Source organism: Vipera ursinii, assembly GCF_947247035.1.
Source record: "Vipera ursinii genome assembly, chromosome: 6".
In the NCBI taxonomy this organism is placed as follows: Eukaryota; Metazoa; Chordata; class Lepidosauria; order Squamata; family Viperidae; genus Vipera; species Vipera ursinii.
The window spans coordinates 89,418,932-89,434,303 of NC_139515.1; the positions used below are offsets into that span (position 1 = coordinate 89,418,932).

General features: G+C 50.4%; 2 protein-coding genes across 2 annotated transcripts in view; one reads left to right on the plus strand and one right to left on the minus strand.

Annotated features, from left to right (window-relative positions):
* SHANK3 (SH3 and multiple ankyrin repeat domains 3) overlaps positions 1–15,372 on the plus strand; it is a gene marked incomplete at both ends in the record, with an annotated part of 484,200 nt that overhangs the window by 156,808 nt on the left and 312,020 nt on the right. The gene's annotated exons all lie outside the window — the stretch shown is intronic.
* On the minus strand, positions 10,021–14,161 carry ACR (acrosin; the record flags this gene model as incomplete). Its single annotated transcript, XM_083366605.1, has 6 exons — positions 10,021–10,110; positions 10,206–10,409; positions 11,633–11,778; positions 12,067–12,350; positions 13,566–13,766; positions 14,049–14,161. The coding sequence occupies 6 exons, from the start codon at positions 14,159–14,161 to the stop codon at positions 10,021–10,023; spliced, it is 1,038 nt and encodes a 345-aa protein (XP_083222731.1).

A 15,372-nucleotide genomic window follows, 5' to 3' on the forward strand; every position in this document is an offset into this window, starting at 1 on the left:
TGGAAGGAAACATTTTATTTGGGGTGTGTTTCTACAGGAGAGCAGCTGCCAGAATTCACTGGAGTTCAGCCGACCAAGGTGACGGTGTGAAGCCGTGGGGGCTCTGATGAAGCTCTTCTCCTTCCAGAAACGGACCTCAGGCTGTTTGCCAGAACATTGGCTCCTGGTCCTTGGAACAGGCCGTTGGCACCCTAGTCCGAATAAGGTTTCCTAAGAAGCCTCTCTGGGCTCCGGAAGGAAGTTGGCAGCCATGTTCCTAAGCTGTCCGAAATTTAGCTGGTGTGTGGAGCTTGGGGCCAGGAGCTAGGGGCCAACTCTGTTTCAGAGTTTATAAACGTGGCTACAGAAATCTGACAAATGATAAAAAGTGGTACAGAAATCTGATAAATGATTTAAAAAGTATGGGGCAAATGAAAAGTAGGATGCAGGTGGCCAAGAGTTCAGGAGCTGGGGGGTAGGGGTTAGCCCAGAAAAAGCCTGGCCATGGTTGCTTCATCTAGGCCACGATGGGATGGAAGTCCCCGCTTTCCTTAAAGAGGGCGCCTGTTCCAGGACTGAGGTTGACGCCACCGAAAATACGTGGTGTGCGGAACAGCGGTGTACTTTCTCCGGGGCAGCCTATAAATTATGCTAGGTCCCTTGCCCCAGCCTAGGAAGGCCGTGGTGGGAGTTGGCCACCGTGGTGTGATCCGAGGGAAGGTGAAAGGTGAGAATGTCCTTGGGGTTCCTGTGTACCAAGGCCAGGTGGTGCGTTTCACCGGCGGCCTCCACTTGCGTGTTGGAAGGCTATGCGTGTTTGCCTCTGGGAAGTACCCAACTAGCATCCCATTGACCGTCTTATAAATGGGGTCGAGGTAATACACTCCCGTGAACCGGCTTGGGGGCGGAGGAGGAGGGGTGCGGGGCGTGGTTGGTCTGAACGGAGGAGAGAGGCCAGAGGCGGGGGGGTTCGCCAGGATGTCCCTGATCCAGGTGAGGAAGGACTGGGTGGAAGTGAAGACTCCGGGGTCTTTGGCACTGGAGCAGCCGGTGCCCCAGCTGTTGAGACCGATCAGCCAGTAACGCTCAGTGTGGGGCGTCCTACACATCAGGGGTCCACCGCCGTCACCCTGCAGGAAGAGGGAGAGGAGAGATAACCAGGGGGCGGAGCGTCACTTCGTCGCTGGGCATGCACAACGGCAGAAGACTCAGCAATCACTTTTATGCCCTTTTGTAAATCCTTAGTAATCCCACAATGGATGAATGGCTGCCAAAGTTGATGGAGTTAGCAGAGAGGGCTAAACTGACCGCTTTGCTGTGATCCTCATTTCTGACCTCCTGTCAGCTTCCTCCTTGACTGTCAGACGTCAGCAGTGAAGTTTGCAAATAGTGGGAGTCAGTTGCCAAGCACACGATCCCAGGGATGCTAGGATGGCCGCAGCCACGAGGACCAGTCGTAAGTCCCCTTGTTGTCTATGGCAGGGGTCCCCAACCCCCGGTCCATGGACCAGTACCGGGCCTCAGCAGGCCAGCAACCAGTCTGCACAAACAAGCAAAGCCCCATCTGTGGGATGCAGGCAGCACACAAAACCGCACCGTCTCTGGTCCAGAGGAAAAACTTCTCTCCACGGAACCGGTCCCTGGTGCCCCAAAAGGTTGGGGACCTCTGGTCTATGGAAATTCTCAATCATCCAGGTGATGGTTGTCCCAGAGATGCTTTTTTCCAAAAGGCAACAGGACTTTCTTGGTTTTTGTTTGAAAATGTTTTGCTTCTCATCCAAGAAGCTTCTTCAGTTCTAGGTGAAGAACTAAGAACTGAAGTTAGAACTGAAGAAGCTTCTTAGATGAGAAGTGAAATGTTTTCAAACAAAAACAACAACAACCCAGGTCTACTTGCCTTTTGGAAAAAGCATCTTTGGAAAAGTGCCCTTGCTCAGCACCGTTGTAACTTCTAATGACTGCCGAGCAAGTAGTCCTTAAAGGAGGACTATCTCTGTTTCTCTCTCTCTCTCTCTCTGGCGCCTCTCAAATCCTGGAGGAGGAGAGCGAGCCTGAACAGCAGTTCCAAGGGAAGGAGGCCTCTGCCCTTGGCACACTTACCCGGCAGCTGCCCTTTGTGGGATCATCGGACACGGCACACAGGTGTTCCTCTCTTATGAGCATCGAATACCGTTCAGAGCTGTTGCACTCACTTCTGGCCACCAGTGACACTTCGGCCTCTTGTAGGATGTCCGAATATTTGGCTCCCTCTGTGAGCAGAAGAGAAGGTTGTGTCACCCCACCGGTATCCAGTCCCTGACCAGAGACTCAGCAGACCTCTTAACCCCAGGCTTCAGGTGCAAACAGAAGGAATGAATATCAGAGATCCACTCTGGAAAGTCCCCCTGTTTGTACTGTGATTAAGTTCCCATAATGCCGTTGACCTTGTTATTGAATCAAATCCCTTACTGGCTTCACACTACGCACCGAATCCTAAACTAACAAGGTTGGGTTCGTGCAAGAAACTCACATCCCTCCCCAACCCTCTCCACAGTTTAAATTAATCAAGTTACCCTGCGCAACCATTTGACAGGGATGGTATAAGGCTCCTGCCTTGAGTAGGGGGCTGGACTAGAAGACCTCCGAGGTCCCTCCCAGGCTTAGGATTCTATTTCTAAGTTTAGAATGTGGTTGTGAATGGCACCACTAACTTTTGAAACTGTTTGGACAGCTTGGAAGTGCAGTCAGAGGGACGTAGTGTCCAGTCCTGTCCTTCAAAAGAATGCACTGGAACATCAAGCTCATCTCATCCCTACCTCTACAAGAGAAGCATTTCTTTAAAATATTATTTTGGGCTCACCGGGCTCTCTAGTTCAGCTTCCGCCAATCACTGAGCCTGATATAAAGATATGAACAAAGACATATCTTTAAGGAGATGCAACAAAGGTTCCTGAGGACAGGAGTGGCCAAACTCTGGGTCAACCGTAGGACAATGTTCTCCTTCCTGCATTCACTAGAGCCAGGGGTAGGCAACCTTGTCTCTTTGATGACTCGTGGACTTCAACTCCCAGAATTCCTGAGCCAGCCTGGCTCAGCTTGGAAACCTCTCCCTTTCCCCTCAGCATGGCTGGCTCAGGAATTCTGGGAGTTGAAGTCTACCAGTCATAAAGCGGCCTAGGCCTAGGCCAGGGGTAGGCCACCTTGGCTCTTTTATGACTCGTGGACTTCAACTCAGTGGCCTTCTCAGTGGGAGCGCCTGCCCTCTGGAACCAGCTGCCGGTGGAGCTGAGGACTGCCCCCGACCTCCGATCATTCCGCCGGGGCCTGAAGACCTGGCTCTTTGAGCTCTCAGGCCCAGGCTGAGGAGAAATTTTTAACTGGGGTTTTAAGTATACAGGGTCAATTTAATATTTTTTAATTTGGTTTTTTAACTTTTGTATGGTGGATTTTTTAATTCCCTGTAAACCGCCCTGAGTCCTCAGGGAATAGGGCGGTATATAAATGTAACTAAATAAATAAATAAATAAATAAATAAATAAATAAATAAATAAATAAACTCCCAGAATTCCTGAGCCAGCCTGGCTCAGCTTGGAAACCTCTCCCTTTCCCCTCAGCATGGCTGGCTCAGGAATTCTGGGAGTTGAAGTCCACGAGTCATAAAAGAGCCAAGGTTGCCTACCCCTGCACTAGACCAAGGATGCTATCGGAGAGGACCCATTTTTCCTCCCCATTTTCTTTTCCCATTTTCCTTCCAATATTCCCATGCCCATCCTAGGACCCACAGCACCACATTGTTTTTGGTACTTCCTAAAACTATAGTGTGATGCCTTCAAGATCTCCTGACGCAATGGCTGGGTGTCTCTCAGACCTTTCTCCAAACGTGATGATGTGTTGTGGAAGTGAACCCAGAGGGTACCTAAAGCCCCGGTTTTCATGAGGATAGGGATGGGGGTCAGGGGTTTATTATCGATTTGTTTAATTTTGGGGGCTCTCACTCTGCCTGATCGTGATGCCCCAGCCACAGATATAGCAGTGGGTGAGCGAGTCTATGTCCAGGTCCCCCTCTGGCAAGCAGGCGGGCTGGACATAATCGTTGCAAATGACGGGTTTGTCCATTTCTACCAAGGCAACGTTATTCAAGTGCTTGTCTTCATCATATTGAGCATGCTGCACCATTCTCTTGATGACCCGGTTCTGGGCATCAGGCCCAGGTTTGGAGCGCTGGGTTGCCCCAATCTGCAGCCTGAAGTACTCCACTTTAAGGTACCTGGGTAAGAAGGGAGACAGGAGATCACGTTACATAAGGCAAGGTCAACGTTTAAGAGGTCCATTGATGTCTTGGAACGGGAAGGCAGTAATGGCCAGGATCCTGACCTCAGTTTCCACACTAGCCCTTGCAGTTTAGGGACTTGGGATGCCAAAGGGGAAGGAGGAGGAAGAGTGGAGAATTTGGGGCTCAGTTAAAAGAATGGATCCTTCCTCCTTATCTGAGGAAAACAGCAAGCATCTACCTGGCATAGGGGTCATGTAGCCTCTCATTCATTACCTGCTCGACGAAAGGAGCCTTGAAGGAAGTCTCCTTCCTAAGATTATTTCTTATGCTGAGGGGAGTGGACGACAAGTGCGAGAAAGCCCCCAGACTCAAGAGAAATCAAAGAGTCTCAAAACCCACCCACCCACCCCCAGCAAATCAAGCAAATGGTGGTGAGTCTAGGATGAAAGGCCAAAGAGCACACCGTGAAAAGACATCTGCTAGAAGACCTCCAAGGTCCAACATATTATTCTACGTTCTAGTTGAAGTGGGACCTTCTGGAGGTATCTCCAGACTTCTGTGGGTTTCTTTTCTCTAGAAATTTGCATGTTTCTAACACTTCTTTCTTTTGGGGAGACCCCTTAAGGCATTTTGAATGGAATCTGGATCGTAGCTGGAAGCATGCAACTTTCTAGAGATGGTCAGACTCCAATAACCATGCTTCTAGTGCGGAATGCTTAAAATGGCAACATCCAGAGATCAAGCTTGATAACCATGTTTCTAGTGCTGAAGTAACTTGGAATTGTGGCATCCAGAGATCAAGTGAAATGGAGAGAATGGGAATAGATTGGATCTCTCCTTGATAAGATGGTTGACACAGTACAATTTCTCTTAATGGTCAACTGGGCCAGTCTGGAAGAAGTCAAAGCCAAGAAGGTGCAAATTAAATCCAAGAGATAAAAAGAGCCATCAACTCTTCCCCCCCTCCAGTGTGACAGCTTCTCAACCATGGCAATCAGAAGATACATGGATTCAACTCCCAGAATTCCCCCAGCTAGTATGTCTGTGGAGGTTCTCAGTCATCCAGGTGACGGTTGTCCCAAAGGTGCTTTTTCACGAGACACTGGACTTCCTTCTTTCTCTCTGAAGACATCTTGCTTCTCATCCAAGAAGCTTCTTCAGCTCCATTCCCCACCATCCAGTCAAAGCTGAAGAAGCTTCTTGGATGAGAAGCAAAATGTCTTCAGAGAGAAAGAAGAAAATCCAGTTGCCTCATGAAAAAGCACCTGTGGGACCCCAAACTAGTATGACAACTTCTGAAGAAAAAAACTTCTCAAACTTGGCAACCTGAAGAAAAATGGACTTCCCAGCCAGCCTGGCTAGCTGGGGAATTCTGGGAATTGAAGTCCACACATCTTCAAGGCGCTACAGTTGAGAAACAACTACCTAGAGCAGGGGTCTTCAAACATGGCCCTTTTATGACTCGTGGACTTCAACTCCCAGAATTCCTCAGTCAGGCACGCGTGCCTGGCTAAGGAATTCTGGGAAGTGAAGTCCATGAGTCATAAAAGGGCCAAGTTGGAAGACCCCTACTTGTGAACTTCAACTCCCAGAATTCCTCAGCCAGCGTGCCTGGCTGAGGAATTCTGGGAGTTGAAGTCTACAAGTCATAAAAGGGCCAAGTTGGAAGACTCCTACTTGTGGACTTCAACTCCCAGAATTCCTCAGCCAGCATGCCTGGCTGAGGAATTCTGGGAATTGAAGTCCACAAGTCACAAACGGGGCAAGTTTGAGGAGCCTTGACCTAGAGAGACGCTGGTTCCCATTTCTGATCTCGGGACATTCTGCTGTTTGTTGTTTTTTGTTTTGCTTACTTTAGAATGAGGAAACATTGTGCCGTCGAAATAACCCAGCGAGAATTGATCAAGGAGCCGGCACAGAAATGGTGGAATCCCTGCCGGGTCGGGAACTGGAAGCTGACAATCCAGGGCCACGTTCCTGGCAGGGAATCGACCCCGCCCACAATCCGCAGCATGCTGTGGCTCATGGCTAGTGGCCGGCTGCCACACACCCTCCTGCGGTAAAAAAAGGGAGCAATTGATCAATTGATTTAGCTACGGCCTCCTCTGAGGTCCTGCAATCGCCGATGTACAAGACTAATAAAACACATTATACACCCATGACCGATATAAGGTTATGTACAGGCAATCCTCAACTTACAACGGTCTGTTTGGTGACTGTTCAAATCACAACTGAAAAAAGTGACTTAGGACAAGCAAAGTCCAGCGGGAATCCAGGTTCACTTAACAACAGTTTGACTAACTTAATCGCTGTAGTGGTTCACTTAACGACAACAGCAAGAAACATGGTAAAATGGGGCAAACTCACTTAACAAATGTTTCATTTAGCAAGGGAAATTTTGAGGTCAGTTATGGTCTTAAGTTGAGGGCTACCTGTAGAGTATCAGCAAATACACAGAGAGAGAGAGAGAGGGAGGGAGAGAGAGAGGGAGGGAGGGAGGGAGAGAGAGAGAGAGGGAGGGAGAGAGGGAGAGGGAGAGGGAGAGAGGGAGGGAGGGAGGGAGGGAGGGAGGGAGGGAGAGAGAGAGAGAGAGAGAGAGAGAGAGAGAGAGAGAGAGAGAGAGAGAGAGAGGAGAGTTGTATGAACCCAGCCCATTGATGTGCCTGGAAAGACAACTGAACTAAGACTGCAAGGCGTCCATGGAGATTCTCCATCGTCCAGATCATGATTGTCCCTAAGGTCCTTTTTCCCAAAATCAACTTAGACCTTCTTGGGTTTTTTTCCTTTGAAAGTGTTTCGCTTCTCATCCAAGAATCTTCTTCCACCAAGATGTTCTTCTCAGAAGAAACCTCAGGAGGAAGTTTTCTGTTATCAGACTGAATGAAGAATGGCAGGAAAGAAATATGGGAGGCAACCGAGGTCCTTTCCTCCTCCTCCTCCTCCTCCTCCTCCTCCTCCTCCTCCTCCTCCTCCTCCTCCTCCTCCTCCTCCTCCTCCTCCTCCTGGGTCCAGCCAGACAGTCTGGGCACTTCTGGGACAAACCCCAGCAGGACCTCAAGGTCATCGTAACCACCCCTCCTGCTCCGGCCACCAGGACATCCGAATGTTGACCGCGAAGTGACCCCCTCCAGCTGCGGCCCTCCCTTACGTGCAAGTGTCCTCTTCATTATCGTAGATTAAACAGAGCGCGTCAACGGCCCAAAGGAGCAGCAGCAGCTTCTTCATCCTACATCGCTCAACAAGTGTCGGGTCCCACCTCCTGCTCCCGTGGTTCATGATGTCACAAACTGTCCTTTCAGTCCCCAGCCAATCAGCCAACAGACAATATGACATCACACTGAAGTCTTTGCTGCTCTTTGCTTTAGAAGGGTCAAGGCCAGGGACCCGCTTTGGCACCTGGCTGTGGCCTTCAAAACCACTCAACCTTGCTGAGGAATGGAACCCGTGGGACGTGGGGGCAGAGAGGGGTCGGCAATGCCAGCTGTCTTATTGGGTCAGCAGCAACGGGACATCCGAGCAAGCAACAGGCTGGACTCTTCTCGGAGGACTTTTTTCCAGTTACATTTACAAAAAAATGTAAACTATCTGGAGCGGGTTCAGAAAAGCGCTATCAAAATGGGAAAGGGCTTGGAAGCCAAGTCCCTTGGGAATGGTGACGGGTGCGGATGCTACTGATAGACGAGTATATTCGTAGCTTGGGTTGAAATGTGGTGTCCTTGGTCCTCTCTGAGCTTAGTGGTTTTCTTGCAGATTTTTCATGACCCAAGTAGGGAAGAGAGTAGGGTTTGTGCAGGGGGGAGGAGGAGGAGGAGGAGGAGGAGGAGGAGGAGGAGGAGGAGGAGGAGAAAAGGACTGAGGTGTCCTTGGTGCTCTCTGAACTTGACTGTTTTCTTACAGATGTTTCATGACCCAACTAGGAAACATCATCTCTGAACTTGACTGTTTTCTTACAGATGTTTCATGACCCAACTAGGAAACATCATCAATGCTAGAAAGGAGTGGGATTTGCAAGGGAGAAGGAGGAGGAAGGAGGACGACTCTGGGGACTTTGGTGGTCTCTAAGCTTTGTTCTTTTTCTTGCAGGCATTTCATTACCAAACTCGGTAACCTCATCAATGCTACCCTCGCAGAGTATCATTAATGATATTACTGAGTTGGGTCATGAAATGTCTGCAAGAAAAACATCCAAGCTCAGAGAGCAACAAGGACTCCATGCATAGTTTGCCCAAGTGACGATGGAGGAGAAATATAATAGCAACCTGCAAATATCTAAAAGGATCATCTCTATTGAGAAGGACAATGTAATCTCCATCATCGCTGCAACATCAATTTTCACCCAGCTTCTAAGTGGCTTCAACTTTCTTGGGCGAAGGAAAATGGGAACTCCAAAGAGCCTTGGTGGAGCAGTGGGCTAATGCCTCCTTAAGTGACACCAGCTGCCTGCCATTAGTGCAGGTTCGAGTCCCACCAGGCTCAAGGTCGACTCAGCCTTCCATCCTTCCCAGGTAGGTAAAATGAGGACCCAGATTGTTGGGGGCAATAAGCTGACTTTGTAATAATGCGGCTTGGGGTGTGTGTGTGAAAGCCCTAATAAGCAGGCATATACATAGAATGAAGGCTACTGCTAAGCTTGTAAGCCGCCCTGAGTCTTCGGAGAAGGGCGGGATATAAATGGGATTTAAAAATAAATAAATAATAAAAATAAAAAAAAGTTCTCCTTTCTTTCTCATTCCCCTAATCCACATTGGCACCATTTTTATATAATCCGAAGAGGATTAATTTCCCAGTGTATAATTCCAGACCACAAAGATCGTCACGCGTCCGATATTAATTTTAATATTTTTTTTTATTTCAACGTGCACTTTAAAGAACCAAATAAATAAATAAAAGTCCTATGAGAAATTCCAATGAAAGTTAGTTATAAGAAGGTGAAGTCAGTGTGTAGCAAGATCTCCTAACTTCAACCGGGAAGGTTGGAAAGAACAAGAGGCTGGGATTGGGAACCCAGTGGAAGAAATGACTTTTGGCTTATGGTCAAACAAGGATGGGGACCAGGCCACCCGGAGCGTCTTCCTTCCTGCTTCTCTTAAGATATCTGCCCCCTCTGGGGTCCTCTTGGGGGCAAGAGCACAGGAGACTGACTGCCAGGTTGGGCAAAACTCGGGTTCCAGTTGTAAGCGACATAATGACCAGGGGGTGATAACTTGGGGTTTGGTTGCTCTTGTAATTGACGTAAGGCCCAGGCCTGCCCAAACCCTCCAGCGGGCCTTGCCCTGTAGTGCCACCTCCTGGGAGTTGTCCTCAAATGTTGCGTCATACCCCATAGGGCAGACCCTGTCCAGGGACGATGAGTAGAGTGGGTTCTTCTCCACGAAGGAGTTATGGTTCCCCATTTTGACGGCCTTGTCCCAGGAACTAAGTACCACCGTGTGGGAGGCATGAGGTACCATTGTGAGGGCTTCCACACAGGAGGAGGCCTGGCAGCAGGTGTGAACCGAGGGGGAGGGGTAGGCCTGCGACCAACTGTGAACCGAGAGGAAGGAGGAGGCCTGTAGCCAGAAGTGAACTGAGGGGGAGGCCTATACCCAGGTACGAACCAAGGGGGACGTTTGGACCCAAGTGCGAACTGAGGAGGAGGCCTAGGCCCAGGTGTGAACCGAGGGGGAGGGGGAGGCCTATGCCCAGGTGTGAACCGAGGGGGAGGGGGAGGGGGAGGCCTACGCCCAGGTGTGAACCGAGGGGGAGGAGGAGGCCTAGGCCCAGGTGTGAACCGAGGGGGAGGGGGGGGCCTAGGCCCAGGTGTGAACCGAGGGGGAGGCCTGGGCCTTGATGTAGGGGGAATCATGGGCCCAGGTGTGAGTGAAGGGAAAGTTGGAGGCCTGGGAGGGGGAGGGGGCTTGGGACGCTCCCACGTCACCCTTGGGGTGCTGGATTGGGTGGGGGATGTTGGCAATGGCTTTTCAGGAGGCCAGACCTCAGCCAGCACTGGCTTGTGGGTGGCCTTGTGCAGATCCTCTTTGGTCATGCTTGCGATCCAGTCGAGGTAGACTTGGGTGGAGGTGAAGACTCCTGGCTTCCGAAAGTTAACACAGCTTATGGGTCCCCAGCTGGTGACTCCCACGACCAAGTACCGCTCGGATTGCTCTTCTCTGCACATGAGGGGCCCTCCGCTGTCACCCTAAAGCCGGAAGGGGGAAAGGTGGCCATCAGCAGACCGTCCACGGCTGCAACTGGATTCTCCCATGCCCGTCCCTGTAACGTTCAGTGCCGCCCTTGAGAAGATCATTTTTTTTGTCCGAAAACATTTCGCTTCTCCTCCAAAAACCATGAGTTCTTCAGAACTGAGGAAGCTTCTTGGATGAGAAGCGAAACCTTTTCAAAGAAAAAAAAGCAAGCAAGAAAAAGCACCTTTGGGGCAACCGTGACCTAACTGACAGGGGATCTCCACAGACACCCCTGAGGAGATGTGAACTCCTCTAGATGATCTTGACAGACAGGCTTCGGGCTGCCAAGGGTTGCCACAGCCTGCCAAGCAGAAGGAAGTCATCACCAAGAGCCAACGGGCATTTGGAACCTGTCTGTCAACAGAGGGCATCGTTAATGGGCCAGGAGGACCAGGGTAGGCAGTGCTTGCCACTGAGAAGAGGTTGCGTCTTTCCCAGAGTCCTTGAGGGAATTTGGAGGTTTACCTGTGTCCTCAGGGTCACCTGAACAGTGCAAATGGGTGTGGAGCCTTCTTGGCTGCAGGATATTCTCTGCCCTGCAGCCCTCACTGTTGAAAACAGGCACACAGGCTGTTGGGGATGAGTCTCTGTGTCGTCTGCATCTCAGGCTGAAGCGGAAACTCTTCCTGTCGTTGGCAAGGTCTTCTGGAAATCCCTTCGTATTCCCGCACCATTCCAAGAAGGCTTCACACCCATTTGCAGCACTCAGGTGACCCCGAGGACACAAACAAACCTCCAAGTGGCCTCAGCGGCTCTCTAAAACCCTGCAAAGGACCAGCTCTCTGCAAGGAGTATAAATCCTTCCCTTCCCCACCCTCCAGTCAGAACCTGAAGAAGCTTCTCGGATAAGAAGCGAAATGCCTTCAAAGGAAAAATAAGAAAGTCCAGTTGCCTCCTGAGAAAAGCACCTCTGGGTTCAACTACCAGAATTCCCCCAACCAGCGTGGCTGAATGGGGAATTCTGGGAGTCCGCACATCTCAAAGTTGCCAAGGTTGAGAAGCACGATCACAGACGTTCACCATGGTGAAAAAGTCACCACAGCGTTCTTCAAACATGAACAACTATTCTCCAGAAGCCCACTTCGGAAGAAAGGCTTAACATCCTGGAGGTCAACCTCTGAAATTTTAGTCGAGTCACTGAAGGGCGTGGGGGCCAACTAAGTCACCAGCCCCCTACCTGACACGTATTGATTTCTCCCTTCTCGTGTCCGGCGCAGATGTTATCAGACCTGATGCGTTTGTGCCACCACAAAATGCTGCTGCAGGTGTGCTGAGGTATGAGTTTAACAATTCCCTCCTGCAACACATCAGGCCGCTTCTGGGCTGTGAAGAGAAGACAGAAGAAAGCACCAGGCTGCTGAACTCTCTCAGAGGGTTGGTCTAGAAGACCTCTAAGGTCTCTTCCAACCTGCCTTCTCCAGTGTGAAGACCGTTTGGGGGTCTTCAAACTTTGTTTTTTGTTATTTTCAAGCAGGAGAAAACAACGCACCGTTACAAGTCTCCCCAGGGAGGCTGCTCCGCGTTGGAGATGCCAGGGACACCTTGGCTGTGAGCCTCTAAGGTGAGCCGGTCTTTTTCAGGGGCCCTTTCCCCCCCCCCCAAGCCCCTCACTTTTGACCTCCATGGTTCCCCAGCCGCTGATGGAGCATTGGACAAGCTTTGAGATCGTCACACTCTTGTCAGGCAAGCAAGCCGGCTGGATGTAGTCATTGCAGTGGACCGGCTCTGTCAACTCCACCAAGGAAATGTCGTATTGTATCCCTCCGTCTGGGATGTTCAGTTCATTCTTGTATAGCTTATGGTTGATCACCCTCTTGATCAGACGGTTCTGGGCATCAGGACCAGGTTGGGAGATCCGGTTGAGCCCAAGCACCACCCTGTACCAGGATATCTCCCTGGAACAAAGAACAGCTCCAGGTCAGGAGAAGGCAGTTCAGAGGGTCTGCCCAGGACCCCCGGAGGACGCCCTGGAGGAAGAGGGCGGAGGGCCTGCTGATAAGGGCAACAGAAGCAGGAAGGCTGGACAGCCCTTCCTCCCTTCCTTCCTTCCTTCCTTCCTTCCTTCCTTCCTTCCTTCCTTCCTTCCTTCCTTCCTTCCTTCCTTCCTTTTCCTTTCCTTTCCTTCCTTCCTTCCTTCCTTCCTTCCTTCCTTTTCCTTCCTTCCTCCCTCCCTCCCTCCCTTCCTTCCTTCCTTTTCCTTTCCTTTCCTTCCTTCCTTCCTTCCTTCCTTCCTTCCTTCCTTCCTTCCTTCCTTCCTTTTCCTTCCTTCCTCCCTCCCTCCCTCCCTTCTTTCCTTCCTTCCTTCCTTCCTTTTCCTTCCTTTCTCACTCCCTCCCTTCTTTCATCCCTTCCTTTCCTCCTTCCCTTTCCTTCCTTCCTTCCTTTTCCTTCCTTCCTTCCTTCCTCCCTCCCTTCCTTTCCTCCTTTCCTACCTTCCTTCCTTCCTTCCCTCCTTCCTTGAAACCAATGTAAGAGGAGAGAGACACTAAAGCGAGGCATATAACTTTTATAAGGAAACATTTTTTACATGAAAGAAAAAAAGAGAGAAGGAGGTGGGAGGGAAGGAGGAAGAAAGAAAGAAAGAAAGAAAGAAAGAAAGAAAGAAAGAAAGAAAGAAAGAAAGAAAGAAAGAAAGAAAGAAAGAAAGAAAGAAAGAAAGAAAGAAGAAAGAAAGAAAGAAAGAAAGAAAGAAAGAAAGAAAGAAAGAAAGAAAGAAAGAAAGAAAGAAAGAAAGAAAGAAAGAAAGAGAAGGAAGGAAGGAAGGAAGGAAGGAAGGAAGGAAGGAAGGAAGGAAGGAAGTCGTAAGGTGGTAAGCCATCTACAGCTCAGGGCCTGTTGCTTGCTGTCCTCCTTTTTGGGAGAGATCAATTCCCAAACTACAGCGGTCACCCTGAGAAAGGAAGCTGAACTGGGAGAGGGAGGAAGGGATGGGTCCCTTGGTAACCTCAAAGGTCTTTGGAGGAAAGCAGAAGAGGCCTGCATGTGGATCGATGCCGGACTGGCCCTATCGATGGACCATGGATTTAACTTCCCTGAGGCTCTGGCTGCCCAGTTGGAGGGCCCTGCAGCATACCCCCGACCCCCCAAAAGGCACCCCCTCTTTTGCTCACTGATCTTTCTCAAAGCAGTGGGCAGCGCTCAGGATCCAGCGAGCGCTGAGCAGCGTTCCTCCACAGGCGTTGACGTAGCCCAATTGCGATGGTAGCTGGAAGCAGACCTGCCACGGCCACGTCCCCGGCAGAGCGTCGGTGCCCCCTATGACTCGCAGCAGGCTGTGGCTAGCTGCCAACGGACGCCGTCCACAGACGCCACTAAAGAGAAGCACGTGGAGAGTGGTCAGGAGATAAGAGCCACGGACCGTAGGGATAAGCCGCCCTCTCCACCCTGGAGCATAAATCCTCCTTTCCCACAGCTTTAACGCTATTAATCTGGAATCTTTGCTTGGCCCCACCCCCGGGTTCAGGGCCTGCCGTGTCTCGCAGACAAGACAGTCACGTCTGGCAGGAGGCAGGTGCCCAGTGATGCCTCCCATGGGGCAGGGGTGGCCGTGTTGCCCACAGGGCAGTCCTGCGGAGCCTCCCTTTGGCACTCACTCGCAGGTGTTCTCTGTGACTGGCGAAGCGACTCCAGGGGCCACCTTCAGCTGCCCCAGGGCAAGGACCAGAAGCTGCCATCTGCAACACGGACCGGATCCAAGGGTTGCCATCCCATCTCCTGGCAGGTCCAGATGCGTGCTTCTCCTCTTGCATCTTCCTAGAATACGTGACATCATAAAACCCAGGAATCCTGGTTCTCTCTCCTCAGCAACCCAGCTCGAGATTACTGCCCAACCCGGGAGGGGGCAAGTGGGTGATTGGAAGAAGCAAGACGAGGGGGATCCACCAGGAAGACGCGGGGGAATGAGGACAGAAAGCAGAGACATCTCAGCAAGCCAAAGGGCTACGGGTGTCCGTGTCAGAGGCAAGAGACCAGGTCCACGCAAGACAATCCGATTTAACTGATCTATTGCTAAGAGCCTATGCGCAAGAATCTTCTCAACCAGGTCAGCACCTGGATAGAATTAAATAAAGGTCAGTGGCGGTCAAGAGTAATTGGATGGAGTTCATTTGCGACTACATAGTGATTCTAGGCTGATCGCTTTTTTCATTGCTCCCTCTGGTTCTTCAGGGAAGTTCTGATTTTTAAAAAAACAGTCAGCCCATCAAGTTCAATGAATCACACTTGCATCTGCTCTGTGGAGACTGTAGCTTTGAGAAGGGGAAGTGAGACAGCATCTAAAACCTCTAGTCGTTGAGTTTCCAAATAAATCTGGTTTGTGGGGGGGGGAATTCAGGGCTACTCACTTCTCATAGCAGAATCTAGTTTGGTGAATTGGAATTTTACCAGCCTCCCAATGAATGTTTTCTGAGAGCATTTATTTGGGCAGATTTTTTTTTCCCCCAGACGACGTGAGTAAAATATCTGTAGAATACGAGAAGGCCCATTTTGTTAGACACACAAAGTGAGCATTCTCAAAGTGTTTGGTCAGTGTACTTTAAAGTTGGGATTGCAAAGTGGCACAACTTCTTAAAGCAGCATTTCCCAACTTTGATAACTTTAAGATACATGAATTTAAATCCCCAGAATTCCCCAGTCAGCATTGCTGGCTGGAACATTCTGGGAGTTGAAGTTCCCAAAAAGTTCCCAAGATGGTAAAACACTGCTTTAAATCAATGCAATAACCTGAGAGCTATCTTAACTACTGTATTCTTTCATATAAAGGTAAAGGTAAAGGTTCCCCCGCACATGCGTGCTAGTCGTTTCCGACTCCAGGGGCCGGTGCTCATCTCCGTTTCAAAGCCGAAGAGCCAGCGCTTGTCCGAGGACGTCTCCGTGGTCATGTGGCCGGTATGACTAGATGCCAAAGGCGCACGGAAC